A 13,817-nucleotide genomic window follows, 5' to 3' on the forward strand; every position below is an offset into this window, starting at 1 on the left:
GTAAAACAGCAAAGATGTAAATCCTAAGGTTAACCTTGAACTGGAAAATAACTGAAGAATTACAGCACTTTGCACAGAAAAGTTGTTTTCTACTTAGAGGAAATAATAGGCCACACACCATTTATGCTGATTAAACTTCAAGTATCCCATCTGAATCATGAAATTAGTCCCACATCAGAATTACCATTACAACATGACCATATAGACAATATTCTAAGATAAAGCATTTAACACTCATTTACTCTTTCAGGTTTTATTTTGTTCTCGTTTCATGCTTGCAGATACATATAAACTGGCAATTGGTTATCCCTGACCCTCAGAAAAATAAAAGTAATAAAACAGGCTGAATATTCATGCTCTTACTCAAAATAATTGTTCTACAGTTTAATTAAGTCTCTACTACAACTTTAATTCACTGAATCATTTTTCAAATTGCCCTGACAACATCTGGAAAATATGAAATTCCATTTTCTATGGCATTAGAAGAAAAGCTGTATTATACTAATAAATTCAAAATTCTTAAAAATTTGAAAGACTTAGGATACTGTGTGGCCACAAACAAATTGTGTGATCAACCTCCAAATGAATGTTACATATATGTATAAATTAGTATTCTATTTTGAAGTTGATGCTATGCCCAGCAGGACTGAATTAATCTTCCTAAATGATACCCCTCCTAGGGGGAAAGAAGGATTGAGCAGGAAGGACAAACCTAAGGGACAGGGTAATTATAGAAACAGTACAATGAGTCACTGAAAAGTCTTTGTGATTGTGACCCACCATCCTTTCCTTTGATTTTTTTTTTTTTTTTGGAAGTATAGAATGACTTATCTCAGCTGTAATAAATATTGCAGACTCTTTGATGATTTTAGCATTCGGAATAAGGAATAGCCTCCTTGTAAAACATATCCCCCCCTGCCCAGTTTTATTGAGATATAATTGACACACAACATATAAGGTACACAACATAATGATTTGACTTATATAGATTATGAAATGATGATCACAATGGGTTTAGTAAACATCTACCATTTCTTATAGACACATTAAAGACAGTTTTTTTCCTTGTGATTAGAGCTTTTACGATTTACTCTTAACAACTTTGACTTACATTGTATAGTAGTGTTATCTTGTCACGCTGCACAACACATTATATCCCTACTAAGTACTTAAAACTCAGAGTTCACACTTTTTGATTGCCTTCAGATGATCTCCCTCCAACCCACCTTGGCCTCTGGTGATCACAAACCTGATTTCTTTTTCTATGAACTTGTTTGTTTCTGCAGTGTAACTGACCCACAACACTATGTTAGTTCCTGTTACACAAAAGTGATTTGATTTCTATACATTTCAAAAAGATCACTATGGTAAGTCTAGCTGTCATCTGTCACAACAGTATTACATAGTTATTGTCTATATACCCCACACTACATTTCATACCTGTGATTAATTTATTTTGTTAACTGAAAGTTAGTACCTCAATCTCCCTCATTTATTTCTCTCCTCTCCCCAAGCCCCTTCCCTCTTAGCAACCACCTGTTTTCTGTATCTATGACTGATTATGTTTGTTCATTTGTTTTCTTTTTTAGATTCCACATATAAGTGCTATCATGCAGGATTTCTCTTCACTTAGCATAATGCCCTCTAGGTCCATCCATGTTATAATACACACATTCTTACTTCTGTCCTTCCCTCCTTCTCTCTCAATCCCTGGATGTAAGATTTAGCCTCTCAATCCAGGGCACTGACATATGATCAAATACTTTTTTAAAATTCCTATTTGCTGGTTTAATGACAGGGGACTGAGGTGGGGCATCCCACCTACTGCTTGTTTCCAGTGGGGAGGACATTCGAGGGGGACATTTGAGGAAGCCAAGACATTGGGGGCGGGTGCTGGGCAGCCTGAAAGTTCCTTCCAGGGGTGACCAGGAATATCGAATGGCACTGAGGCTGGTGAAGAAGCAACTGGGCCTTCCTCCTGAGTTCCGAGGAGCCTGCTGATAGCTATGGCCCACTGAGGCCTCTCACTGCCCCTCCCTATGGGCCTCTAACTCCAGTCATCTGGAAGGAGCCAGGACAGACAAAGAGCCACTCTTTTTCCTTCCACTGGGACTCAGTTTTGTGGACAGAAGCTGGCTCACTGGTCGCTGGGGATGGTCACAGTGTGATTCTCCAGCGCTCGTGGTTGAAGAATGTAACTGGGTCCAAGGCAGCCATAGCATAGCATGGCCAGAGCCCAGAGCCAGTATTGTAAGGCTGAGGGTTATGGTCCCAAAGTCCTCCTGAAATGGGGTCTGACAGTGGGAAGGACAGAGAGACAGGCCAAGGTAGGTTGGGGTGGGAACCAGGTGCGCAGCGCTCAGAGCATGTGGCGTTCACCCACTTGTCGGTCCCTTTGTACTGGAAGCCCACTTTCTTCATCAGCTCATCGGCCTCTGTGGGGCCTGGGCTACCATAGATATAGGGGATGGGCTGGAGAGTCTTGAGATCGATCTGGTGCAGCAGTGGGGTAAAGATGTGCCCGGCCTGCTGGAGCTCGTCACTGTGCACAAAGTGCATCTGGCTTCCACTGAAGACGTCCAGGATGAGGCGTGCTCATATGCATCAGGGAGCTTCACGTTCTTGTATCTGTTCCTGGAGGTCAGGTCCAGCTCTGACTCCTCAGGGTTGAAGAACATGCCAGGCTTCTTAGTCATCACCTTGGCATACACGGCCTCCTTGGGCTGCACACGGATTACCAGTTCGTTGTGTTTGCATTGCTGCTAGAAGACATCACCAGTCACGTTTAGGAACTGCAGACACACTTCAGTCTTGTGTTAATTCAGGGCTCTGCCCCAGCACAGTATGAAGGGCAGCCTGTCCCACCTCTCATTCCCCACAGAGAATATAAAAGCCGCAAAGGTGTCAGTGGTGGACCCACGGGGCACCCTGCGGTCCTCCGGTACCCTCTGGTGGCCTCACCTTCTTTGGTGGGGTTCTCCATGTATTGGCTCAGGACCACATTGTTCACCTGCACCTTTGAGATACATTTCAACACCTTGACTTTATCATCATGGATGTCATCTGAATTGGTGGAGGCGGGCTTCTCCATGGCCACCAGAAACAGGATCTGGAGGAGGGGATTTTGCATCACCTCCCAGATGATCCCAAATTCACTGAAGTAGCTCCACCGGCCCTCAGTGCCAAATGGCTCCTTGAAGGCTCCATGCAGGCAATGTTGTCACAGTTCCAGATGGGGCCTGAAGATCCTGTTGACAAAACCTCAGCACCATGAGGTTCTGGACCACCTCCTTGCCCAGGTAGTGGTCGATGCAGTAGATCTGGCTCTCACAAAACAGGGAGGCTGCATGGTCAAACTGCTGGTTGGAAATCTGCAGGTCCCTCCCAAAGAGCTTCTCTATGATGATACAGTTCTGTCTGGCTCAGGCAGGTGTCATGGATGTTCTTGGTGACGGTCCCTTAGCCGCTGGGGGACAAGGCCAGGTAGAAGAGGCATTGGCTTGTGGGCCCTGGTGGAGGGCATTCATGCCAGTGTTGAGGAGCTCCTAAGAAGCCACGTCATCATACTGGCTGGCCATGTAGGAGTTGTGGGCAAAGAACTCCTCCAGCTTGGGCTCCTTCTCTGGGGTAGCTTTGATGAATGGCTCACTCTGCATGCGGATTGTTGGCCACTGTGAAGTGGGAGTGGGTGTAGCCTACAATGAAGGTATCTTTCGGCAGAAGCCATCCTGGAACAGCCACCAGATGATGGGGTAGATCTTCCTCTTAAAGAGGATGTGTACATATGAAGATACATTGATGGAAAGAATTGCTTTGGTATAGCTCCTCCCACAGTGTTCCACACGCCTGAGTCTGGCTCAGAATCACCTGCTCTGCCATGATGCTCTCTGCGCTGGGTGCCTGGCTGCAGGTCACCTGTGGTCCCCAGTACTGCCCTTCCATGTCTGGGATGCCTTGTGAGTCCTCATGTGTTCACACGTGTCCCTTCCTCCTTCCTCCTGCAGTTTGGTTTTCTCGTGTGCCCTGGGCGGAGGGTTCCATTTCTGCAGTGTGGTCACGCCCCTTGATCCCAGCTGTAGGCCAGCCTTCTTCAGTGCACCCCCCCACCCCTTGCTAAGGTCACTTGCTCAGGTCAAACCAGCCCTATTAGGCAGCCTCATCATGGCTATTCCCCCAGCAGGGGCAGGGCAAGGGAGGCTAGCAGCTCCAGCTTCCCATCTGGGGCAGACTCCCTTGCGTCTGATCAAACCCTCTTGACAAACAAAATGTAAAATAAAGCATTATCACATCACATGAGAGGCTTAAAGAAGTGGCTGAAAAACACATCAGAATGAGAAGATAAAAGAAAATTCTGTTGCCATTTTCGTGTTAACCAACCTCACCTCACCTCTAAGAATTTTTTTCAGAAATTATGACAGACTTAATTTATCTTTAAAGGGCTAAGACCATGACATGTGGTCACAAATGAAGAAAATTGGGGTCAGGCAAGCCCCATTTACACCCTGATTATGGTGGTGGTAGCAGTGGTGGGCACTGGACAACCCACGTGGGCACAGCCAATATGAGCCTAGGAAAAAGCACTGGCTGTTCCTCAACCCTGACATTGCCCAGATGAAACAGCTGACTAAAAGCAACACTGGGAAAGGCTGAGGTATTTACCACTTAAAGTTCCACAGTACTTACAAGGTCCCCCCATGAGCTCAGTGCCAGATAAGAGCCCACATGATCCAGGAATACCACATTGTCAAAGTGTATTCACCCAAAATGAATCTACATGAAGTGTGGTAAGTACTTATATTGTATAATCTTTCCCTAAATATTCTTACTGCTCTAACATAGTAAAATCTACTGAAATTAGTTTTATGCTGGTCTTAAACTGGAGACATAATAGATCAAGAATGTCAAAATGGGATATAATACTTTGAAAAACAATGTATGGTTAAAGGAAAATGGGCAGAATTGGAATACATAAAGTGAAACGTATTTTCTTTAGGTGGCTATTGGCATTCCCATCATCAAAATGTTTGCACTATTTTTTTTTTTTGCAGGAGGCATGGGCATCAAGAGATGAGGCCACCAGACTCTTCTCAAGCTCTTTGTTTACTGGCACTAGGGAAATTTCTTTGCCTAAAAGACTGCTTCCTAATGTAATTAATTGCTTTGTTGCAGAATATTCAAAAGCTCAGAGGATGTCACCTGAATTGCTCAAGCTTGCATTCAAGGCCCATGAAGCCTTGGCCTCAACATATTTTCCTATTAAAAAATTCTACTCCAAGCAGTTTACTCGTAGACTCTGTATTTTATTACCTGAAGTACTTACTTTCTTTGAGCTTCCTTATTTGATTCTATTCATGTCTGAAATCCCAGCTTCTTCTAGAAAGCTTTCCTTGACCTTGACAGCCTTCAACGATCTAATTTATGAAGTTCTACAGTCTAATTCGCATTTATCATGCACTGTCTACTATTTTATCATTTTCTCCTGGTATACATATTTCTCATTTTGACAAAAGCTCCCTGAGAACGACAAGCCCAATACTTCTTACTAGCTTTGCATCCCTGTTTGTTCCCTCTAAGGCCTAATATGTATTAGAAGCTCAGAAAACTGTTGCTTTGTAAAAAGTCTATATCTAATTTTATGCTTTAAAACAATTTATGCTGTTATTAAACTTTAAATCTATTAAAATTTTTTCTGCAAGGCTATACCATTCAAATCTGTTTTTAATTGGAATAATTTTATTATAGTTAACTATAATGGCATTCAGCATAATATTCTACAAGTTATTACTTCTAAAATAGATCCTGTTAATTCACAGCAAAGTATATATGGTGTGTGGTTTAAATCCTTATTTACTTTATTTGTTTCCAACCCTGGTACAAAGCTTTCTAATTTTTATGTATTCTGTCTTACTTGATTGTCACAATATCTAGTGAGGGGGAGACCATCATTATTTCACTTCAAAGATGAGGAAACTGAGATTCATTGAGAATAAGTGACCCACCCAAGACCACAGAAGTAATACATATTATTCTATAGATGCCACCCATTTTCTACCAAGCATTTCTTCATAGTACTCACATTCTTGGAGAAGTTCTCCTTCTCTAGACCCAGAAGAACCAGAAGAAACAACTCCAGGTACCACCATGACCAGTGCTCCTTATCCGTCTGCTAGAACTGAATGGACAAGCAGCATCTACCTGATCTAAGTTGAATCAATCAGATTTTCTCTCACAAACTGGAAATTAGTACACTGAAAAACCAAGTCAGTCTTTGCTGAATGCTTAAAATAAGACGGGTGTTGAGGCCAGGGCTTGGGAGTGCATGTTCACAGTAAAGCAGAAAAGGCGGGAAAGGGGCAGAGGAGAGGAGAAGCCCGCACAAGTGGAGGTAAAAGCAGGGATAGTTTACTTCCAGTGAGATGGACAAAGCTGTTTCCAATCCAGCAACAGTTCTTGGGCTTGGATTCTGGAAAATACCCTTGCATATCTCCCATAAATCCTCCTTTCTCCTGAAGCTAGTTTCAACAGGCTTCTGTTGCCTAAAACTGCATGATTCTTTTTTTTTTTGACAGGAAATAGCATTTATTGGTGAGCGTGATTAAGGAGGGAACAGAGCTGATGCTCATGAGTGCAGGGCCCGCCATTTGTCCAGGGGACCACGATTAGGGATGTATTTGACCCCACAGCCGTCCGGGATGAGTCGCTTTTCTGCCACCATGTTCTCAAATTCATCCGCATTGAACTTGGTAAATCCCCACTTCTTGGAGATGTGGATCTTCTGACGGCCAGGGAACTTGAACTTGGCCCGGCGGAGGGCTTCAATCACATGCTCCTTGTTCTGCAGCTTGGTGCGGATGGACATTATGACCTGGCCAATGTGGACCCTGGCCACTGTGCCCTGGGGCTTTCCAAAGGCACCACGCATACCTGTCTGGAGTCTAGATTGAGAAACAGCAGGCCAGTCATGAATGCCCACTAGGAAGAGTTGTCTCCAAGGTCCCTTAGGGCTACCTGTACAGGCAACAGGTTGCATACACTACCAAGGAGGCTGCTGTTTGCAGCCATTGCACACTGGGCCCCCATGGGGAAAAGAGCACAGTCGGCTTAATTGGCTGCAAATGCATGATTCTTGAGAGCAGAAGCAACTAAGTTTGAATCCACATTTCCCAAATCCACAACTGATCCTTATTTCACTGTTATCACCAGTGAAAGCCAGTAATATTTATTAGAGAAATTAAGGAATTAGCCAATTTTAGTTTAAGCCTACACTCTGCAGTCATAAAAATTCCTCAAATATTCCTTCCTAGGGTAACAAAATTAATCATGCTTATTTTAACTTTAGTGGAGAATAAAGCTGATGCTCACAAGCACATATGCAAACATTATTTATAAAAAGATAAAAGTGACCATCCAGTTTACTGTCAAGTAATTCACTCCCATCTTTATATGAAAACCAAATACTTCTAGGATATACTTAAGACATCCTGCTCATTTGTTGACATATTCAGAATATCTATACTTAGACAACAGTACTAACAATCTCCTCAATCACATAATATTCTACTATGCCCCTCATTATTAATTACATTTTATCATTAACAATAAAAGTTGGTTTGAATGTCTAGATGATATATGCATAGCTACTTTGAAAAGAAACTATAATAATGATAATGGCATGGTAATACTCCTCTTTTATATGTAGATAACCTGTATAATTACTTACTGTCCCAAGCCTTTCTCTTTGGAAGAAAAGAAATCCTTCTATTATTGACAGTACAGTGATACCTAGTATCTATGAAAGTTCTAGGGAATTGTCAGAGATACTAAGATAAAGGGGATAGCCTGTAGACACATCGTCCTGACTCATGCCAGCTGCTGAGCAATCTGGTACCAAGACTCTTGACAACTATAAGGACTCAAAGTCTCTAAACTGCCCATGTCTTTGCCTCAAGACAGAAATTTGGGAGACAGGAGGTACTGGCAGGGCAAGAGGCCAACAGAGTGTGAACTCTGAGATCTATGTAATCTAATCTTTAGAAAACAAGTTTTTCTGTTTATCTGTCAAAGTTTAGCATATTACTTAGCTATTTCTCTTTAAGGAAAAAGGTCCACATGAACTATCTAGATTGCAACTAGGGATTACAATGAAGTTCTTGCCAAGAACTTGGAAACAGAAATAAGCACATCCACTGAGATATAGGTAAATACATTATGAGTAAGGGGCTTTCCTGGTGGCTCAGTGGTGAAGATTCTGCCTGCTAATGCAGGAGATGAGGGTTTGATTCTTGGGTCTGGAAGATCCCCTGGAGAAGGAAATGGCAAACCACTCCAGTATTCTTGCCTGGGAAATCCATTGTAAACTTAATACTTTTTCCTTTGTAATTAATAAATTCTTGGGGAAAATACTTTTGAGACTATGCAAATATTCTTGTTTCAGCTTAGATGCTTCAACCACTGATTTTTCTACTTCATTTTTCTACATTTATTAATTGGAGTGCTTCTGTAAAAAACAGCTGTTCCACTGTATTCACTTATTTAACTATTTATATTGGAAAAGGCTCTTGGATATTCATCTTATTTATTTTATTACTACTGTAAGTTACTTTTTTTGCTCAAATTGTTTCAGCTTTGGCCATTTGGAGCTCTTTCAGGCTGCCTCCTATGTCTTTATTACATGATTTTGGCCTTATCAAAGATACACTTGGTTCATCCTATATTTTCCCTTCCTCAGTTCCTAGAATCAATCAGTTTTCTAGATAGTCGTGGTTCCTTTCATTGGAGAATGGTATCCAGAAACCAGTCTGTGGGCACTAGCTGTGCTCACTAATGATGGGGTATTACTACTAGGCTCTCTCAGTGGAAAGAGCCTGGAAATATATCAGTGACTGCCGAGAGTAGGAAGCTAGAAGAGGGGCTGATGCAAAAGGAGTAGCACAAGGGGGTGATGGAACTGTTCCGCATCACAATTGTGTTTTTATGAAAACATATACAACTACACACCAAGAATGAATTTCACTGTATATACATTTAAGCAAAACCCCAAACAAAAATCACTAGGATGTGAAGGGAAGTCCAAATGGAATACAAGGTAACAAATCAACCTAATACTGTTACAAATGAATAGTAAGACCACACTGAAGGAAGTGGAGAAAAAAAGAACGAACTTAAGTTTTGGAAAACAATATTTTGACTGGATACTGAAAGGCTAATGACAAAACTGAGCTATGCAAACAGTGTGCTTAGTTAGTACCCCTGTTTCTTACAGGGGTGTGAGGCAGCAATTTCAAAACTACCTTACAGGTTGCACAAATAAGTGAATATATTGCAGATAATGAGAGCCAGGTTTCTCATAGTTTGAGAAAAAAATTACAAATAAGGGAGAAGGCTAGAATGACCCCTGTGGTACAGAACTGGAATCAGAGATCTCATTATGAATTTATGGTCTTAAAAACTGTGTGTATAAAAATACATATACACACATATAAATAAATATAGAAACAGAAATAAATATAGATGTATATGTATGCATGAGTGCACAAACATACTTTTATTTCCAGGACAATTCTGAGTGCTTTACATTTATTAACTCACTGAATATTTATACCAAAATTTTTAAGAGAAACACTATTATTTAATAGGTGAGGAAACTGGGAATATGAACAACTGCCCTTGGCCACAGAGCCTAGTAAGCAGCAGAGTTAAAACAGCAACCCTTGTGGGCTGGTTCCACTGTCTGAGATCTTAATCAGCACGCTAGACTGCCTTTTATCAAAGGGATAAATGGACTCCCTTTTATGAAGGGAGTTTATCAAGGCTGGATACCCCTCCCCAAACAAAACCAACAACATAAAGGAGATAAAAGTAAATATGCAGGAAATTGGAAGGAGTAGGGTAGCCTTATGTAATGTGATCATCTTCTAATTAGGTTTTAGAAGTTTGGTCCTTGAGGTCACCGCTGCAAAGCTCTCAACAATCATCACCTTAAAATGATGGCTACTGTGAAATCAAGGCATAACACATGTGGTTTTATGTTTCCATTAAGAGAGCGGGAGTGCATTCCCCTCATAGTTAGAACTAGTCATCTCTTGCTGACCTCAAAAGGAATCATAAGCCACATGAGGACAACTACATTTCATCTATCAAGCAAAAAGAGCATTTAAGATATAAATATGGAAATGGATTCAGAAAACAAAATCCAATACTTACTGAACTCTTAGGATAAGCCAAGAACTTCTTGAAACTTTTTAGTATAATGGACTAACTTGTTTAAGTCTCACGAGCTAGACAATTGTTTTTATCTTTATTTGAGAGAAAGAACATGGGCAAACTCTGGGAGATGGTGAGGGACAGGGGGAAGCCTGGCGTGAGGCAATCCACGGGGTCACAAAGAGTTGGACACAACTTGGCAATTGAACAACAACGAGAGAAAGAAAAACTGAGACAAAGGGAAGTTACAAAAGTGCCTGGGATCACACACTAATGTAACATTAAACCCATGTATTTTAAAAGTTAACTAAAAAGGAACCAAAATGTTCAAAAGAAAAAACTTCTGTCTTCCTCATTCAATAAATCTATTTTAGGTATGTTGATGCCTTCTAATGATTTTTAAAACCAGTAACTGCATGTGATAATTTTCAGATTTGCATTTGCTTCAAAGGAAATCTACCTGACGGAGATTTTTCTGTTAAGTAACTTGATATTATTTGCAGATATTTTGGTTTATATCTGGGGATAGTAAGAATTTAAGGATACTAAAAAGAAAAAAACAGAACAAAAGAAATTGTAAAATAATTTAGGGATATTTAAAAAACTTCTCAGTTGCATTTTGCCTTTGGATTTACTGTCAGGAAAATCATAACAGTACATAAATAAAATAAATGAGATTATAAAAAATGTTTTCTTCAGAATACATACGCAAAAAATACTATAGTCACAGTTATTTGAGCAATTTATATGAAAACCATGAATATTTCAAAAGTTATCACCATATGCTAGCACATATAACAAATACCTCATGTCTTGGATAAGAGAGACCCTGAGGGTTGGCAACATGACTCCTGAGTCAGATTTTCTTCTTTCTGGTCCAAGGGCAACTATGTAGAAAAATATCAGCAAAGTATTAGAAAAACAAGAGTAGAGACTTAAAAAAAAATCTACATGGTTCACATTCCACAAATAAATACTTTGAAGCTACTTTGATATGAACAAATTTTAAAGATAACAGAAAAGCTCAAATTTCTTTACCCAGTATTCCTACTTTATTATTACAGTAAACTAGCTATTTTCTTCCTTGTTAATATGGGGCTTTATCTGAAAATTTTAAATGAATCATAAGAACCCAAATAGCAAATAAGACAATGTGTGTACATTTTGGCCAGAAGGGCCAGTCATTTTCTAAAGTTATCATTCTAATAGCTCTGAACAATTACAGGAAAGCAGTGTCTGTAAATTAACCTACTAAGTACATGAATCATCTCTGGTCTCGTTAGCTACAATCATAAAATTTCCCTTTTGAAAAAATGTTTAAAAAGAAAAACTTAAGAGTTTGGATTCTATAGTCTGATAAGTTTCTACTTCAAGTTCAGAATCCAAGTAACAGTTTGTATGATAAACAAAGTGAGTAATCTAAATGGACAGTTAGAAGTACAATGTCTATGAGTCATTCTCTTATGAAGCCTGAAGAGTTAACATTTATGTAAGAAGGAAAGATTATTCTTTTATATAATAATGGCTAAACAATCAATTATTGGCTAATATACTGTAGTTGGGCTTCCCTGGTGGCTCAGTGGCGCCAATGTGGGAGACTCAGAATCTTCCCTGGGTCAGGAAGATCCCCTGGAAAAGGAAATGGCAGCCCACTCAAGTATTCTTGCCTGGGGAATCCCATGGACAGAGGAGCCTGGTGGGCTGCAGTCCATGGGGTTGCAAAGAGTCAGATACGACTTAGGGACTAAACAGTAACAACAATATTGTTGGCGTGCTCAATCTCACTTTAAGTGAGATTCTGTGGAGTTCAGTGCCCTTTATTTCCATTTCCTCATCTGTAAATGGAAACTAAATTGCAACATCACACATGGCAAATTTACATCACAAAATGAGAATTAAGGATGCGGGTTTTCACTGTACATTAAACTTATATTTAGACCCATTCTACTTTCGGGGGCTAGGATACAATATCGGAACACATAAGTTTATATGAAGCTGGCACTGAAGGAAGACAGGGAACATTTTGGTGGATAACGATCTGCAAGTTTTTGGCACTTGATGCAAGAAGCTCAACTGATACTTGGCAGGTATAACATAAATGAACATTGATGGAGTTGCCAGGACAAAAAGAATGTAGCCAGACCAACCTAAAGGCAGTTCTTTTGAGGGCCTTCTCTACCAAGTAGGTAATAAATAGGGCATCTGTCTTGGCAGTCTGGGGAGGGAGTTTTCAATGGGTCACTGAAAACACTGGTTGATCTCAATACCCAAGAGGTAATAGACACTGAGGACATTATTTCAGAGATTTGCAGGCAATATGCTGTTTGTCTTCCTGTTTGAGACTACTACCACGTAAGTGTCTTAATTAATGAAAGCACATCCCTCTTATTGGAGAGAAAGTGAAATGCCTCAGAGAATGCTTCTACACCCCAGATGATTAGACAGCATGTAAGACAGCCACACACCTGGTAAGAAATGGGTTGAGAAGAGAAAAAGAAAAAGACCATGAGGCAGGAGAAAGGGGCTGAGTTACCATAATCTGGCAACTTGACCAGAGGAAGACAGGACAATAGAAGGAATCATGCCTCAGGGGGCAGAGAACAGGTGAGATATTAAATAGAGGAGCCTGACATTTAAAAAAGCTGCAGTGTCCACAAAAAGAACATTCACAGGTCTAAGCATGTTCCAGGAATCCTATTTTGGAATCCTCTTTCCATGCCACCCTTCACTGATCAATATTCCTTTTTTTTAAAAAAAATAATTTATTTTTAATTAGAGGATAATTGCTTTACAATGTTGTGTTGGTTTCTGCTGTACAAGGATGTGAATCAGCCGTAAGTCTACATATATTCTCTCCGTCTTCAGCCTGCCTCCCATTCCCACCATCCCACCCCTCTAGGTCATCACAGAGCACCAGGCTGAGCTCCTAGTGCTATGCAGCAACTTCCCACTAGCTATCTGTTTTATACATGGTAGTGTATATATGTCAATACCACCTTCCCCTTCCCCCACTGTGTCCACAAGTCCATTTTCTACGTCTGTATCTCTATTCCTGCTTTGCAAAAGTGTTCATCAGTACCATATTCCTTAAACATACAATATACTTTTTCATGTCTTCATGCAATTTGTTAAAGGCTTTTGCATTTACAGTGTTTCTGTATTTTTCTCCTTGTTTATGGCCTGTTTATCACCTCAGATTGACAGCAGTACAGCATAATGGTTAAGAAGATGGTTTTCTCAAAGGCTACAGAGAAATTAACAGCTCACTGGCCTCGGGTAGGTCATTTAACCCTCTATAGTCTGTTTCCTCACCTGCAAATTGGGGACAGTCACAATACCTACCTTATTCAAACAGATGTAAAACACTTATAATAGTGCCTGGCACAAAGTAAATTCTCAAAAGAAAAAAGAAGAAATTTAGCTTTAATTTTGCCTCTGTGTGAAATCTTTCCTGAATATACTTTCTCCCCTAGGCACACTGTTAGATAAGTTATTCCCTTTCTCTTGTGGGACTTGTAATACTGAACCTCTATCACAAATCTACCACAATTTAACACTTCTGTTACTTATTATTAAATTATATGCCTCTTGAGGCTTGGTCATATCCTATTCTT

The 13,817-nt window shown here is 40.3% G+C and overlaps 2 protein-coding genes, 1 long non-coding RNA gene, 1 other non-coding gene and 1 pseudogene across 9 annotated transcripts in view; 1 reads left to right on the forward strand and 4 right to left on the reverse strand.

Moving 5' to 3' along the window:
• Positions 1-4,354, reverse strand: LOC122680040 (annotated as a pseudogene).
• The window catches only part of LOC122680042, a 42,373-nt gene extending 37,103 nt beyond the window's left edge, over positions 1-5,270 (forward strand). The window contains exon 3 of the long non-coding RNA XR_006336588.1: positions 5,049-5,270. This is a non-coding gene — a long non-coding RNA (uncharacterized LOC122680042). The remainder of the gene's footprint in view (positions 1-5,048) is intronic.
• DENND5B (DENN domain containing 5B) overlaps positions 1-13,817 on the reverse strand; it is a 206,919-nt gene that overhangs the window by 22,136 nt on the left and 170,966 nt on the right. For all 6 annotated transcript variants that reach the window (XM_043880881.1, XM_043880884.1, XM_043880880.1 and 3 more), the window contains one exon: positions 11,009-11,090. In XM_043880881.1, the coding sequence (XP_043736816.1) occupies positions 11,009-11,090 (82 nt within the window). The remainder of the gene's footprint in view (positions 1-11,008; positions 11,091-13,817) is intronic.
• On the reverse strand, positions 6,554-7,045 carry LOC122680041 (60S ribosomal protein L10-like). Its single transcript, XM_043880887.1, has one exon. It carries the CDS (start codon positions 7,028-7,030, stop codon positions 6,620-6,622), a length of 411 nt encoding a protein of 136 aa, XP_043736822.1. The 5' UTR covers positions 7,031-7,045; the 3' UTR covers positions 6,554-6,619.
• LOC122680902 lies at positions 6,981-7,115 on the reverse strand. The gene has a single exon (XR_006336818.1). It is a non-coding gene; the product is annotated as a small nucleolar RNA SNORA70 (small nucleolar RNA).

The sequence above is a fragment of the Cervus elaphus genome, chromosome 22 (assembly GCF_910594005.1).
Source record: "Cervus elaphus chromosome 22, mCerEla1.1, whole genome shotgun sequence".
Classification (NCBI taxonomy): Eukaryota; Metazoa; Chordata; class Mammalia; order Artiodactyla; family Cervidae; genus Cervus; species Cervus elaphus.